The sequence below is a fragment of the Cydia pomonella genome, chromosome 2 (assembly GCF_033807575.1).
Source record: "Cydia pomonella isolate Wapato2018A chromosome 2, ilCydPomo1, whole genome shotgun sequence".
In the NCBI taxonomy this organism is placed as follows: domain Eukaryota; kingdom Metazoa; phylum Arthropoda; class Insecta; order Lepidoptera; family Tortricidae; genus Cydia; species Cydia pomonella.
Genome location: NC_084704.1, coordinates 34,719,531 through 34,736,122, shown reverse-complemented (window position 1 = coordinate 34,736,122; position 16,592 = coordinate 34,719,531). Strand labels below are relative to the sequence as shown.

The 16,592-nt window shown below is 40.4% G+C and overlaps 1 protein-coding gene across 1 annotated transcript; it reads left to right on the top strand.

Moving 5' to 3' along the window:
- Positions 1-2,069: 2,069 nt before the first annotated feature.
- On the top strand, positions 2,070-16,056 carry LOC133515478 (hrp65 protein-like). The gene is given in 12 exon segments (XM_061848027.1): positions 2,070-2,256; positions 2,330-2,519; positions 3,179-3,514; positions 3,714-4,046; positions 4,692-4,913; positions 5,017-5,318; positions 5,572-5,680; positions 7,232-7,355; positions 7,358-7,385; positions 8,423-8,645; positions 10,412-10,477; positions 14,332-16,056. Coding segments are annotated over 11 exon segments (2,061 nt in total). The 5' UTR covers positions 2,070-2,256; position 2,330; the 3' UTR covers positions 14,461-16,056.
- Positions 16,057-16,592: the final 536 nt, after the last annotated feature.

Genomic DNA, 16,592 nt, shown 5'->3' with positions numbered 1-16,592 from the left:
AAATTTTGTTTCAATTCGTGGTAGTGTAGTATCATCTTCTTCATTAGTAGATGTCGCTTCCATTGTCTAAGTGTAATATTACGATTGTAGGCTTATGCTGTTGGTTTCAATTTATTTATCGAGTATGTACCTGAAAACTTGATTTTATTGTTCGAGGTATTCTGCTACCACAGGAGAAAAGCGGCTTTACTATAAAATAAGACTTTTTATTACTATCATCAAACATACAGAAATAATTGCTTTACTAATATTTCGTACATTATTTATTGAGCAGAACGTAGAAAAATAACACAACTTGTGAAATGTATCGTATTCCCGATGTTATTTTGATTTGAATGGAGTCCGTACAAGTCCGTAGAATGGAGTTTGTTTTGTTGAGTGATTAAATGACAATTGGGAGCTATGGTTTTTAGGGTTCCGTAGCCAAATGGCAAAAAACGGAACCCTTATAGATTCGTCATGTCCGTCTGTCTGTCCGATTCTGTCACAGCCACTTTTTTCCGAAACTATAAAAGCTATACTGTTCAAACTTGGTAAGTAGATGTATTCTATGAACCGCATTATGATGTTCACAAAAAAATAGAAAAAAAACAATAAATTTTGGGGGTTCCCCATACTTAGAACTGAAACTCAAAAAATCTTTTTTCATCAAACTCATACGTGTGGGGTATCTATGGATAGGTCTTTAAAAATGATATTGAGGTTTCTAATATCATTTTTTTCTAAACTGAATAGTTTGCGCGAGAGACACTTCCAAAGTGAAAAAATGTGTGTCCCCCCCCCCTGTAACTTCTAAAATAACAGAATGAAAAATCAAAAAAAAATATATGATATACATTGCCATGCAAACTTCCACCGAAAATTGGTTCGAACGAGATCTAGTAAGTAGTTTTTTTTTAATACGTCATAAAAATTAAAAAAAAAATTTTTTTCATCAAACCCATACGGGTGGGGTATCTATGGATAGGTCTTCAAAATGATATTTAGGTTTATAATTTCATTTTTTTCTAATCTGAATAGTTTGCGCGAGAGACACTTCCAAAGTGAAAAAATGTGTGTCCCCCCCCCCTGTAACTTCTAAAATAACAGAATGAAAAATCTAAAAAAAATATATGATATACATTGCCATGCAAACTTCCACCGAAAATTGGTTCGAACGAGATCTAGTAAGTAGTTTTTTTTTAATACGTCATAAAAATTAAAAAAAAAATTTTTTTCATCAAACCCATACGTGTGGGGTATCTATGGATAGGTCTTCAAAAATGATATTTAGGTTTCTAATATCATTTTTTTCTAAACTGAATAGTTTGCGCGAGAGACGCTTCCAAAGTGAAAAAATGTGTGTCCCCCCCCCCTGTAACTTCTAAAATAACAGAATGAAAAATCTAAAAAAAATATATGATATACATTACCATGCAAACTTCCACCGAAAATTGGTTTGAACGAGATCTAGTGAATAGTTTTTTTTTAATACGTCAATAAATTAAAAAAAATTTTTTTTCATCAAACCCATACATCTATGGATAGGTCTTCAAAAATGATATTTAGGTTCCTAACATCATTTTTTTCTAAACTGAATAGTTTGCGCGAGAGACAGTTCCAAAGTTGTAAAATGTGTGTCCAAAGTGGTAAAATGTTGAACAAGATCTAGCAAGTAGATTTTTTTTAATACGTCTTAAATGGTACGGAACCCTTCATGCGCGAGTCCGACTCGCACTTGGCCGCTTTTTTTGTTTTCTGTTATATTTAAATCGTTTACTCCTTGCATAGTCAGTTTTATTCATAGCTTGAACAGGTTTTCTCATTTGAAGTTGATCTCAGTTGAGTTGAATCTCATTAAAATGTAAAATAAATTATATTACATATTATAATTAAGCCGAAATAAGTGACACACAATTATCATTAAATACTTTATTACTTAGCATTAATAAGAATATTAAATTAAAACAAATTTGTATCAATAATTCAAAGATCGATATTGAAATATTGATTAATGGCAACCTTGCTCAGCCGGTGCCTGCGATTGGCGGCATTGCCGGATCCGGATGCCGGTTGGCTCAGTTCAGTTGGCTAGTTTGGTTTGTGAAATCGTCGTCCCTCCCAGTCGCGCCGCGCTACCGCTCTATCCGCCATTTTGATTTCTACTTTCGCGTGCGTTGCGTCACGGCGTTAGGCTACCATATAAGTGACTTAAATTAAGTGAAAATACGTTTTAAAGTGTAATTAACACAACATATTTTAAATCCCAGGAAAACAGTAAGTTTAATCATAGTATCATATATGACTATTTGTCGAGAGCTGATAATTAACAGTAATTTATAATTTTTAGTATGCATACCCAAGCCATGAACCACTACGGTAATCAAAGAGGTTTTGGAGGGCCGCCCCAGCCTCAGAGACAGGGCGGTCGCCGTGGAAATAATAGAGGTGGATTTAGAGGACCAACACGTTTTGATCAAAACAACCAAAATCAGAGGAATCAAAATCAGCAGCAAGGAGGTCAACGCCCCAGTAACGAGGTCAGTACTATACCTTAAACTTACTGACGGTCACGTCGACAAGGTTTAATTATACTCTAATATTTATACTCAAATTGATGTTCATATTTTTATAATTTTGTGACTAACGCCTATGTTAACTGCGTCGCAGTGATATGCCTATGGCAGGAACAGGCAATTTTTATACTATTTTGTAGACGTGTTTATGCTTACACGGCCAAAATTAACCCTGTGATGTGAGATACTTTCTACTCACAAAAAATACCACATATGAATACATTTATTTTTCAACACACCTGTGTGCTTTCCTACCACTGCCACACAAGAATCTACATGCCCTTTAATATAAGTTAAGGATTGTGGTAATTTTTCATTGGTCCAAGCACTCGTTAACATTTGGAAAATTGCTTACTACCACAAAGTTAGTTACAGTCACTAAAATAACATGGCTTCATTTTTTTTAGAGGTAAATGAATCATGGCGTGGTATTTTGGGCTGTATATTTTATCTCTGGGGACTGAATGTTCAAAAACTGTTTTTTATTTTATTTACAAATGTGTGATATTTTTGAAGGGTGACACTGCTGTAAAGTTTATTAATTGATATCAAAGTCCTGTCAATTCTCAATTTTATTCAGCATACATCTCTTGGGAGTTTAAAAATTTAATATAATTTGACAGCCTAAGCCTGCTCCCCAAGTTGAAAAGCCCCAGCAGCAGGCTCCACAACAGCAACAGCGTCCACAGCAGCAGCAGCAACCACAACAACAACCGCAGCAGCAGCGCCCACAGCAACAACAACAGCAACAACAACAGCAACAGCAGCAAAGGCCGCAGCAGGCACCAGCCCAGCCATCACCAGCTGCCACACCGCAGAAGCAGGATGCTCCAGTAGCAGCACCACAGCAGCAGAAACCTAATACCACCCCCAATAAGCCTGCGGCCCAAGATAGTGTTGATAATGTAATTGTAATTGATGACCCACCATCAAAACCAGCCAACCAAAACCAGCAGAAGGTAAGTGTGAGTTGCAAATTTGATTTGTGTAGTCTTCATTGAGTTCAAATGATTGTTCTTAGGGCAAAAATAACTTTTACTCAAATCAAATTTATCCCAAAGGCAGGCCTAATTTATTGACACACCTTTTAAAACTAATTGCTGGCTAGAAAAAACGTTTTATTCTTTTCATATTTTGTGACACATATAATTCTCCCAGAACATGAATGGAAACTTCGGAGGCAACAAACAAGGTGGCTGGCAAGGTGGAAACAAGCAAGGTGGCAACTTTAACCAAAGCAGCAACTTTAACCAAGGCGGCAACTTTAACCAAGGTGGCAACTTCCAACATGGACAAAACCAGGGCCAGGGTGGTAAATTTGGTGGCAATAAGAACTTCGGCCAGGGCGGCCAAGGAGGACCCTTCGGTCAGAAGCAGGGAGGCCCCGGTGGCCCTGGTGGCCCTGGTGGCCCAGGTGGCCCTGCCCGGAACCAGCAGAGGCAAAGCCGAGGCCCCATGCAGGATAATCAGGGAAAGCCAGGACAGAGAGAGGTATTTCATATATTATCATTGCAATTTGGGTTGGCGGGTCACCATTTTTTTACAGATGACGCCAGCATAGGTTTCTTCTATCAATCCTGTGAACAGTACCAAATTATTGTTTTTTTTTTTTGGCATTTACAGCTAAATCCCCTGGAATGAAACCTATTATGCTGGTGCAATTTATAAAAACGTTTGATTTTGCCAACCTCTTTGTTCTTGTTAAGAGCCCATTAACGTGCTCACTAGCGCCACTGGAAAATAATTGTGATTGTTTAAATTTAACGATAGATATTTTAAAAAGGGGGCTGTTACGTACTGTATATTGTATTTAAGTACCTTTTTAATACATCAAATTTGTTTTTATGTTGCTGGATTCGTCGATCTAAGAACTCAAAGCAAAAACGGCCGTTTTAACTTTGGACGCCTAGATTGACAAATCCAGCAACGTAAAAACTGGTATAATGTATTCAAAAGGTACCTAAATACAAAATACAGTCGTAGCGGCCCCCGTTTTTAAATATCTATCGTTAAATTTAAATAATCACAATTATACTAGTGGCGCTAGTGAGCATGTTGATGGGCTCTTAAGTAATGAATGATATACACAAAATACCACTGCTGCATATGAAGCCTAAACATTTTTTTTTGTTCTAGGAACAAATGCTTGCCAATAAGTTGAAGGATCTGGTGGGACCACTGGTTGACTTGCCCCCCCTAGACCAGTCTGAACTCAAATTCAACGGCCGGAGCCGCCTGTACATTGGCAACTTCACATCAGATATGACCGAAGAAGAAATACTGGGCCTGTTCGCCCCATATGGAGAAACATCAGAATTGTTCCTTAACAAGGAGAAGAACTTTGGATTTATTAAAATGGTAAGTAAATTTAGCAAAATTCCTATGAATTTATTATAGACCTTAATAAATATTCTTTTTATCCTAGTGCCTAACTCTATGTGGTTTATTGTTTTTATTATAGGACTACAGAGTAAACGCAGAGAAAGCCAAACGTGAGTTGGACGGCAAAATGCGAAACGGCCGAACATTGCGAGTCAGATTCGCGCCCCACAACAGCGCAGTCCGCGTCAAGAACCTGCCCCCGTTCGTGTCCAACGAGCTGTTGTACCGCGCCTTCGAGATCTTCGGCAAGATCGAGAGGGCCTACGTCAAGGTGGACGAGCGCGGGAAGTCCATTGGCGAAGGCGTGGTGGAGTACGCTAGGAAGCCCAGCGCTTTAGCGGCCATTCGCAACTGCACTGAGCGATGCTTCTTCTTGACCTCGTAAGTATATCTTTAAACTTGCATACAATCGTCATGTGTCCATTATTTTGGCTGTTAGAATTTACTGATATTGCGGACGCGTATACATATTTGTATAAGTGTTTCAAAGATGTTTCCAGTAACCTGGTAGGGTCTCCACCTTATAACTGGAAATTACATCAAAATTAATTCGTCTATTTTTTTTATATGTAAAATTTCTTCTGAAAATTATTGTATTCATAACGGAAATTAAATTGATTTGTGCTATTTTTAGGTCGCTACGACCAGTAATTGTGGAAAGCTTTGAGGAACCTGATGAGTTTGATGGTTACCCAGAGAAGAACCTGCCCAAGAAGCACCCTGATTTCCTACGCGCCCGTGAGGTAAGTTATCTATCATGCTTTATTTGTTTTTTCACACTAAAAATACTTAAGTATTACTTAAAGTATGTCTAGGTAAATGTATTAGATAAATAGATAGATACAAAACTGTATTCTTATTATTACATGGGTCTAATGGTCGCCTTTATTAGTTTCGTAAAGTTTCAAGTTCAAGACCATAGTTTTTGCAGTGAGTCTGAGTTTATGTCTAAAATACGGTTTAGTAAGTAAATTTTTTTTTTGCACCATACAGTTAAAAATAAATGAAAAACACTTAAAAGCTAGGTAAGTAGGTAGCAACAGGCAGTCTTATCGCTAAGAAGCCATCTTTTCCCGACAAGAGAAGGTTTAGATTTGAGTCTTCGTATTGGTGTGGGATATTATTCCAGCACTTTGTCGCTTGGTACTTGAGATTTCCGCGAAAAGATCGCGTATTGTCATTGCCTCTCGGATTAGGGGCCTGTCTCGGGTAGGGACCCATGCTATTTTTGCGCGTTTTTCGCGTTTCGTGCAGATATTTAATTATATGAACGGGTTTACCGCGATTAAATTTCATTATTTTACACCTTAAATTAGACGCCTCAGCTGGGTTGCACCAGCTATATCTATATCTACGTTTACCTATAACTCCGACATTTCGCTGGGACGTCAGTCATCCGTGACCACAGCTGGTACAAACAACCCCGCTGAAACGTCGGATTTAAGGTATAATATGAAATGTACTCGCGGTAGACACGTTAATATCATTATAGTATTTTATGCAACAGTTGTATAAGAAGGGTCAAAAAAGGCGAGTGGCGTGAGTTACAATGTGAGCCGGAGCCGAAGGCGTAGGCGAACATTGTAAAGGAATACGCCACGAGAATTTTTTGACCTACTTATACAACGTTGCATACAATATTTTTCCTACGAGTCAACAAAAATAAATCTTAATTTAGGTAAACAAATTACAGCAAAAGTATATAGCCAAGACGCGCGAGCATACCTTGTACGCGCCCGGCCCGCCCCGGGCCGCGGCCGGCCGGTCGGCGACACCTCCTCGTAACCCATGAGGCCCTGGTACTTGCTACTTGCTAAATTAATTTTTTGGACAGTTTTTTCTCAATTTTGGCCACCGTAGCCTACGGAGACTAACAAGCAACGCTAAGCGGTCTTCGTAGTCTATGGGTGTTGCTATATTACGGGTGTCACATGCGTGTTTCTGACTTATGAAGTAATTATTTTTACTATACAACCAAATGAATATTTTGTAAGTTGGCAGCAATGCACTTAGTTTAAGTGTATTTGTTTTGGTTTTGTTAGGTTGGTAGCCATTAATCGCAGTAACATTATAGCTTATAAAAGCACAAGAGCTTTTATGAGGAATAGACAATATAGACTTTTCTTGAAATCTTTTATGTATGTTCTTATTTTCGTGTTAATGAATGCATAAATGACAGATAACAGTAGAGGAGTAGGAAAAATAACTTATTTGTCCTTAATATCTCGAGACAAAACAACTTTACTTTTTGCATATTGTAGGTTTTTAGTTTTGATAATATTACGTGTTTCTAGTTCGGGCCGCGCTTCTCCGAGGCCAACAGCTTCGAGCACGAATACGGCACCAGGTGGAAGCAGCTGCACGAGCTGCACCGCCAGAAGGAGGAGGCCCTGAAGAAGGAGCTGGCCGCCGAGGAGGAGAACTGGAGGCCCAGATGGAGTATGCCAAGTAAGTTGCACTTTACCTCTATTTTTTCATTGTAGAGCATCTCAGTTCTAACTTCTAAAGAAGCGCAGAAGCAGCTATGGGCAGCTGTTAGGCGGGTCCACACAGAAACAGTGGCCTTGCGGAGAAACGGAGCGAAGCAGGCTCTGTCGGTTTGGACTCATATTGTGTGGATCAGGTAATCCTAAAGTGCTGGCACTAGTTTTTATGAATATGATAGTCATCTGACCTTCCTTTCTTTCTTCCTTTTTTATCGTTCTGATCACATGAAAATAAAATATATTAGTACACGCTCAATGACGAAATGACATTTATTGTTACACCTGCTCACACAAAATTAAAGTCTCTTTGTTGTGCGAGAGTCAACAGTATTTGACTGTAGTTTTTATAAAATGCTGTCGCGTAGCATATAGTAATTTAAATCATTAGTGTTTTCCACCGTGTGCTGCTCAGGTTCTTTATCTATTTATTTCTATGATTTAGTTACGCATTGTCAGTTTGTTAAATTTAACAACACTAATAACAATAAGTTAGACTGATGTTACTTAGTGATTTGATACGATTTCACAAACTTTAAACTGTATAATACAGGACACTGTGCACATAATAATAATTTGTTATCGAAACAGGTTTGAATCAAGTTACAATGATAAAATAAAAGCTTAATCGTCGGAAGCTTATGGATCAGGGTTCGTTGTTCGTTCATTACGCGTGGTACACAGACAACCTCAAATACTAGACGGAGCACATAAGACAAATTGTGATTTTGTATGCGTGCACGATTGCTGATTACAGTTGCGCCCAAAATTACGACCAATACTCGTGTAAATTGAAAGTAATAACAAAAACTTTGGTTTGGGGTGTAACCGGCGCTTAAAAATGGTTTAAAATGCAACTAGGTTGCGCTTTTTAAATCGTAGCATTTTACAAGTAAAATTGCACCTATGCGTGGGTCCTCGTGCTCCTTGTAAAGGCTTTATAATGCCGTGTCTGTAGTCTGTGGCGCGGTATAACTCATATGAACTATATAACGTACACAGATACGAGCACGAGACAGAGCTGCTGCGCGAGCAGCTCCGCCAGCGCGAGCAGGACCGCGAGCGCCAGAAGCGCTCCTGGGAGCTGGCCGAGCGCGCCGCCAACGAGCGCCGCGAGCAGGAGCGCGCGCTGCTGCTGCGCCAGGAGGAGGACCTCACGCAGCGCATGCGCCACCAGGACGACGAGCTGCGCCGCCGCCAGCAGGAGAACACGCTCTTCGTGCAGGTATGTTGTTGTCTGACCGAGCAGGAGCGCGCGCTGCTGCTGCGCCAGGAGGAGGACCTCACGCAGCGCATGCGCCACCAGGACGACGAGCTGCGCCGCCGCCAGCAGGAGAACACGCTCTTCGTGCAGGTATGTTGTTGTCTGACCGAGCAGGAGCGCGCGCTGCTGCTGCGCCAGGAGGAGGACCTCACGCAGCGCATGCGCCCCCAGGACGACGAGCTGCGCCGCCGCCCGCAGGAGAACACGCTCTTCGTGCAGGTATGTTGTTGTCTGACCCGAGCAGGAGCGCGCGCTGCTGCTGCGCCAGGAGGAGGACCTCACGCAGCGCATGCGCCACCAGGACGACGAGCTGCGCCGCCGCCAGCAGGAGAACACGCTCTTCGTGCAGGTATGTTGTTGTCTGACCGAGCAGGAGCGCGCGCTGCTGCTGCGCCAGGAGGAGGACCTCACGCAGCGCATGCGCCACCAGGACGACGAGCTGCGCCGCCGCCAGCAGGAGAACACGCTCTTCGTGCAGGTATGTTGTTGTCTGACCGAGCAGGAGCGCGCGCTGCTGCTGCGCCAGGAGGAGGACCTCACGCAGCGCATGCGCCCACCAGGACGACGAGCTGCGCCGCCGCCAGCAGGAGAACACGCTCTTCGTGCAGGTATGTTGTTGTCTGACCGAGCAGGAGCGCGCGCTGCTGCTGCGCCAGGAGGAGGACCTCACGCAGCGCATGCGCCACCAGGACGACGAGCTGCGCCGCCGCCAGCAGGAGAACACGCTCTTCGTGCAGGTATGTTGTTGTCTGACCGAGCAGGAGCGCGCGCTGCTGCTGCGCCAGGAGGAGGACCTCACGCAGCGCATGCGCCACCAGGACGACGAGCTGCGCCGCCGCCAGCAGGAGAACACGCTCTTCGTGCAGGTATGTTGTTGTCTGACCGAGCAGGAGCGCGCGCTGCTGCTGCGCCAGGAGGAGGACCTCACGCAGCGCATGCGCCACCAGGACGACGAGCTGCGCCGCCGCCAGCAGGAGAACACGCTCTTCGTGCAGGTATGTTGTTGTCTGACCGAGCAGGAGCGCGCGCTGCTGCTGCGCCAGGAGGAGGACCTCACGCAGCGCATGCGCCACCAGGACGACGAGCTGCGCCGCCGCCAGCAGGAGAACACGCTCTTCGTGCAGGTATGTTGTTGTCTGACCGAGCAGGAGCGCGCGCTGCTGCTGCGCCAGGAGGAGGACCTCACGCAGCGCATGCGCCACCAGGACGACGAGCTGCGCCGCCGCCAGCAGGAGAACACGCTCTTCGTGCAGGTATGTTGTTGTCTGACCGAGCAGGAGCGCGCGCTGCTGCTGCGCCAGGAGGAGGACCTCACGCAGCGCATGCGCCACCAGGACGACGAGCTGCGCCGCCGCCAGCAGGAGAACACGCTCTTCGTGCAGGTATGTTGTTGTCTTACTAATACAATTTGTTCCACAAAGAAAGAAACTCGTAAGTGCACAAAAATAATTAGCACAGACTTCTACTTACGGTTTTTCTGTACACTTAAAATATACTTTTTGAAATTAAACGAATTCACTGACAATGAGTTTCTAAGAGGAGGCGGTATATTGTTCCAGCATTTCGTGGCAGAGTATTTGAAGCTGCCTCGAAATGCAACGGTGCTGTGCCGTGGACAAAGCGAAAGAGTAGCTCCCCCAATACGCATTTGTGAAATAGTTAATTTTTCGTACAGATATTGTGGCGTCATTGAATCGTGTATCTACAACGAATATCATTAATTCCAGGCCCAGCGACTCAACTCCATGTTGGATCGCCAAGAACAAGGCATGTTCGACCAACAGCAGCCAATGGTGAGTACGCATTTCGATACTTTGCAGATACTCTTACCCCACGAACCTACGTGCAGATGATTCGTCTACATATATTATGTCGTATGACATACGACATCATGAAATTAATTATGAAATTTCAGCAGCATTTCTACAGTTCCGTGTCACTATTTTTAGACACTTATTTTCATAGAGTAAAATTTAACTTTTTTCAAATTGAAATTTATTGACTTATAGTTATATTTAAGAATTTATCACTTCCTCATTTGGGATATAATTTCGACGCTACATTTATTATCGATATGAGAGCAATTACTAACTTACATTAAAAATATTACTGTTACTCGCCATTGAAATTTTAACAGCATATCTTGTAAATGTTTGCAACTATTTGTTGCAATTTCCCAAATAATAAAAAGAAGAGTTATAAAATACCAAATCATATCGCTCTTCCTCTAGCTGCCCAGATACCTCTAAAAAGGCCTTCCATTCTATTGTAATTTGAATCTTAATATTTCAACAAATCAAAATTGCATTAATCTTGGCAAGTTTTGATTCATGGGCAGCTAGAGGTTATGCTCTCTATAATCTAATCATTAATTACCGTCACTCCGTTATTTGTGATTTATGGAAAAATATGCCTAATTTACAGCAAAATACAGTATTTTGAGGAGGGGCTGATATTCTATGTTTTTGACCAACTATTTTACAACACAGTTTTGGCACCTATACTTTGCACTTAAAATTTAACTGTTTCTATATTTTAAGTGACTAATTCCGTTGAAACACGGTTGAAAGATAAATTATACCAACGTAATGTAATCCATATTTATTTCTGAAAGTAATCATTTCGGAAGAGGTAACACCAGCTGTTGATGACATTGTTCGATGTCTGCCAAGGGAAACTTATTTTTATCATTATTTTCGACATTTCTTAATAATTGTGCTAAAGGCTGCCACACGGTAACATCAGGTAACTTACCTAGTTGCTTACTGTTTCATAGTGTTGCTCAACATTGCTCGACAAGAGTTAACTGGCGGTGTGGATATGCACCTTTAGCAGATGCGGACATAATAGTATGTCTTCCACGTACAATATTGACTGTCAGGACAGTCGGCAAAACCTTAGTTTACCAACTTATTTACATACATATTTGTTTATGCGGAAATGCTAAGCTTCAACTTGCCGGATGAACATTCACATTAGTTTTATCGGAGTTTTTCCTAAACAGAGTGTTTAGTTTAAGAACAAAGTTCTAATAATACCTAGTCGTGTGGGGGTGGTGTAGATGTCGCAGCCAACTGGTTAAATTAGCCAGCGAATGAGTTGGCTGAAGAAGAACCAGCTAAATCATTGGTCGCAACGTTCAACCAAATGGCTGAATGTCGTGTAGTCATTTTGTTAATTTCGACATTGATGAATATGATGATCGGTTAGGTTAGTATTTTATTCATAATTTATTTCATTTCTCTAACTTTTTAGGTTACATTTAAATTACTTGGTTGAGTGAACCAGTCGTTTTTAAAGAGCTGACTTTTAATACGCCAAGTTGTTAAGCGTTGAGTGATTTTCTATTGACCTAGGCGACTAATTAGCTGGCTAATTAGTTGTTGGCTCTGATTCATACTTTGTCAAGTTAAGCGTTATTGCCTTATTATATTATTATTATTATTGTTTATATATATCGTTTTTTCACGCGTAACTTAGTTCTGTACGTATTATATAAGGTGCTATTTTAGCGATATCATTGCATTCTTTTTTTTTAGCCAAATGCATTCAATTATAACTAGAACAGTCTAGGAACTCCTAAATTAAATTGATTGTTGCTGTTCGTTGCATTATTTAAGAAATGTCGAAAATGTATTTTATTCGTACAAAACACTATTTAAACTTTAAGTTTATAATAAAAAAAAACGTATAATAAATCTCACTAGACAGTGATTTACTAATCTGACGTAATAACTATATTATAATGTATACCTGTATTTTTCGTTCGAGTCAGTAAATAAGGTAACTGGAGTCTCTTCCTTGCATGCAAACATAGGGCTTTGATAACTACTCGGTATAATATGCGTTACGCTGTTTTACTCCGTCTTTACGACGAATTATGGCGCGTGCGCTAAAACGTTGGAACCGTGCGTAAACGTCACGCAAGCGGTGTGCCGTCTCTCATAAGGATCTATATATTTCAAAGCGCACGTACACGTCTACGCACACGCATCCGGTGTGCACTGGCCTGTATCTTAGGCCCAATTACTACACACTACATCGAAACTCAGCTCGTGGGCATCGGTTCGCGAAGTTCAAAGGTTCTTAAACTTTCAGTGACCATTAAAAAAAAATATTTTTGCTGCACCAACTGATTAGATGCTAATAATACTTTTATTGAACTAAGCCAACAGAGGGTTCAACTAGGGATTTTTTTAAAGTAGTCACACTACTATATCGTCGCGTGACAAGAAAAACTCACTACAATAAACTGAAATGGGTGACCAAAGCCGCAAGCCGCAATGGAACTGGCCTCTTCAGCTGACGCCCTGGACGTCTAGGCCACGGCAATGTCCATCCCAAATGCTCAAGTATGTGCAATCTTCGAAGGGCTAGGCGCCTTTGAGAGCTTGGTCATTTTTCCTTTAGTATATGATATCTATTTCAGTTAATAATTCGACAGAGGCTTGTTGTGTTTATGAATTCGCGGACCACACCTGTGTCCCGCGGGCAATCAGTTAACGTTAAGAACCAATGGTGTAGAATCTACACTGTATATAATGCGTACAATGCGACAGGAATAATTTGTACTGTTCGCGACAGTCGCAACTCGCCTGGTGAATGCTCTGCAGTGTTCCTGTTAAATTTTGGGGCTGCCGTGTATTCTTAAATTGTCGTGCTTAAAGCGAAAATCTTTAAAAAAATGCCGTACCAAAACAAATTGCATTAACTTGAGGACAAATGTTTGGAAAATACGGCAAAGGATCTGTTGCTGTATGCCGTGTTTCTGATCAGAAGGCTCGTGAATTTTACGGCAAACCATAGCAGGAATGACGCTGATGCTGGGCTTTAGGTTCATGCGAAATGCATGTGTTTTTCCATGGTTCTCATTGCACCTCCTCTCGTTATGCATCAGCCATCGGCCAATTAGGAAAAAAATATTTAAGGAAAAAAAATATCTCCTAAGGCTCCCAAAATGTATGCACATCTGGGATTGCGCAAATTCGGATTAAATGCATTTAGGATCTAATGAAGGTATTAAAACGGTTTCCAGCTTACCGGGAATTAATTTCTCAAAACACTTTCAATGGATCTAATTTGATTGGCCTAGTATATCACTTTCACTCCAAAAACGACGTCTTATAACACGCTGGGTTATAACACCCTATGAACTGCTACCATTTCGAATCCTGAATGGTTTTGTGACTTATCATTGTCTTTGCCGGAAGTGTCGATTCTTTTGCCTTTCAATAATAAGGGCCAGTTGCACCACCCCACTATTGACGGACTGATCAAGTGATCAATGATACACAACAGAGAACTATAAAAAATTTCATATAATAAGAAATACTTGTTAGTAGGGACCATTATTCGACGCGTGACGTATAGTTACCAAACGCATTATCTTACTGACTTGAATGAAAAATAAGGTTGCTCTATTCGATACTGTGTACGTAGGACTGCGTATACAAACTGAACGTGAGACACTGATTTGTGTATACCTACACCGTGGCTTATACCGATTATTAGTATTATTTCCGGTACCTTGTCTGCGACAGGACGTTATAAAAGATAACTTACCGGACGCTTGAAGTTTAACACCATTGCATGTACTTGTTATTTATCGTACTCGTATCTATTGGGAAGTTTATGATTGCTCACCTAGGACGGAGGCTTCAGGGACGGAGGCTTCGACATGCCCCCACGCGGTGGGTACGATGACATGCCGCAGGGCCGCGGCTGGGACAACCCGCGCCAAATGGACGATTTCCCTAACAAACGCCGACGATTCTAAACACGCCGCTGCTGACATGACCTGCAACACTGTTGCGGCCGCTTAACACGTCGTCTACGGTTAAATTAAATATAAAGCGACCAAACAATGTTCTGCAGCCAGAGTGCAGCACTAGCACGAACCGTAAACCATAGAGTAAATTATGTATACTATGCTGTAAACAGTTTTTTGACATTTTCAAAGATTATTTGGTATAAATATGACATTGATGCATCGAGGCGGTTTGTTTACTGTTTGTGCTAGTGGCGCCCCCTTCGCAGATTTTGCGTAATATTCCATATTAACGAAATATTTCCAATATAATTCGTAGCTCTTAACATAGCTAAAATTACTTTACTTATCCTGGGACATCTTAAATCCGCTACGTATATTTAATTTAATCGCAGATTTTTAGTACACTGACTTCTGTGTCATTAATTCATCTCTAATAACTTAAGTGACTTGCGATTAAAAGTTATAAATTGAATGTAACTCGTAAGCGAATTATCGCGCGTTAGCTATGCGATATTTTTTTATTTAGTATGAATGAGGGGTATGAATGAGATACATGTATTGTAGAATAAGATAGATCGTACTTTAGAGGCATCTTATGTATTAAATAAAAGTATATAAACGGTTTCCGTTGCTGAAATGCGACATTACATTAAAGTATTCAGTATTTTTCATGATAAATGGTAACTCAGACACAGAACGTGCCAGTCACTCGTAAAGCGACTGCACGTTGTTTCATCATACGCATTCAGGTGTCCAATTAGTTTTCTTTTTCTCTTATAAATCGATTTTGGTGGAGAATTAGTTTAAAAGTATTTTTTTAATTTGAGGTCACAAATTTAATTATTCGTATGTAATAAAATAATGCGGAAATATTAATTCATATATATATTTTGAAAACAAACACGTATTTTGTCTGAAGATATGAATACTATTTTTTCTATTTTCCGTTTTGCCATTATTATGAATTCAGTAATCTATGCTTTGTGCAAACACCAAGGTTTATAAAAAAATCTTGCTTTAAGGTACAAAAATTACAAATGGCAGGTGCGTGTGATGGGACCTACCGATCAAATATAACTTATTTTGTAATTTTTTTAACATTTTCACAACACACCTTCTCAGACATTGCCTTTTCATGCCAAAGCATGATTAAGTAGTTCTCTGTTTTATATATAAGGTCCGGTTCTGACGGACTGCAACTTGTATGGGAACTGCATGCCGACTGCACTCCAACTGCAACGTCGACGTGCAGTTCCCATACAAGTTGCAGTCGAGTTGCAGTCCGTCTGAACCGGCCCTTAGTTTTATGTTTTATATGACTAAATAGTGCGGTTGCTAGACAATTCGAAAAGTAGGTTTATTGGATTGAGAGATGTGACAGTGTGCGCGTGCTTTAATTAGGTAACTACGTATAGATATTTTAGCCCTTTATCGCGTATTATTCGAGTTAATTCATTGCATATTTTAGGTTTGTATTAAGGTTTTAATTTAAGTCTACTATCTGAAATGTAAATCGATAAAGGGTTAAATCTTGACATTGATTATTTATGAACATTAAATAAAAGTCAACTTTATAATAAATTACCACTTAAATATCACAAATCGGATTTATCATTTGAACGCCCTGTTGCAATTTTAGAATTATGTCTTAAAGTAAAAAAATATTTTTTAAAGTCAGTTACATAAACATTAATATAGTGGATCACACAAGGCTAAGCCTGTCCCGTGATTCCACGTTATAAACATAACATTATATATAATGATTCATTGGGGTCAGAAATTTTAGAAAAGACTTGAAAAGAAGACATACAGAATAAGTATTAAATTTTTACTCTTCAATTTGAACTACAAAAATATGAACCTGACATTAACGATTTGAAATCGAAATGTATTATTAGTCGGGTTACCTGCTATTTTGGAACCGGTAGACTAATTTTCAAAAAAATATTCTTTAAGTAGGCCTCAAGGGCTCTTCTACAAGTCAATACAACATTTATAGTAACATCATATAGTGACATGAAAAATACATAACAACATTTATAAATAACACAGCCAATACCTGGGTAAACATTACATTATAATAACCTTAAAATAAATAATTACTACAATACAATAGAGATGTATAGTCTCTATGGTTA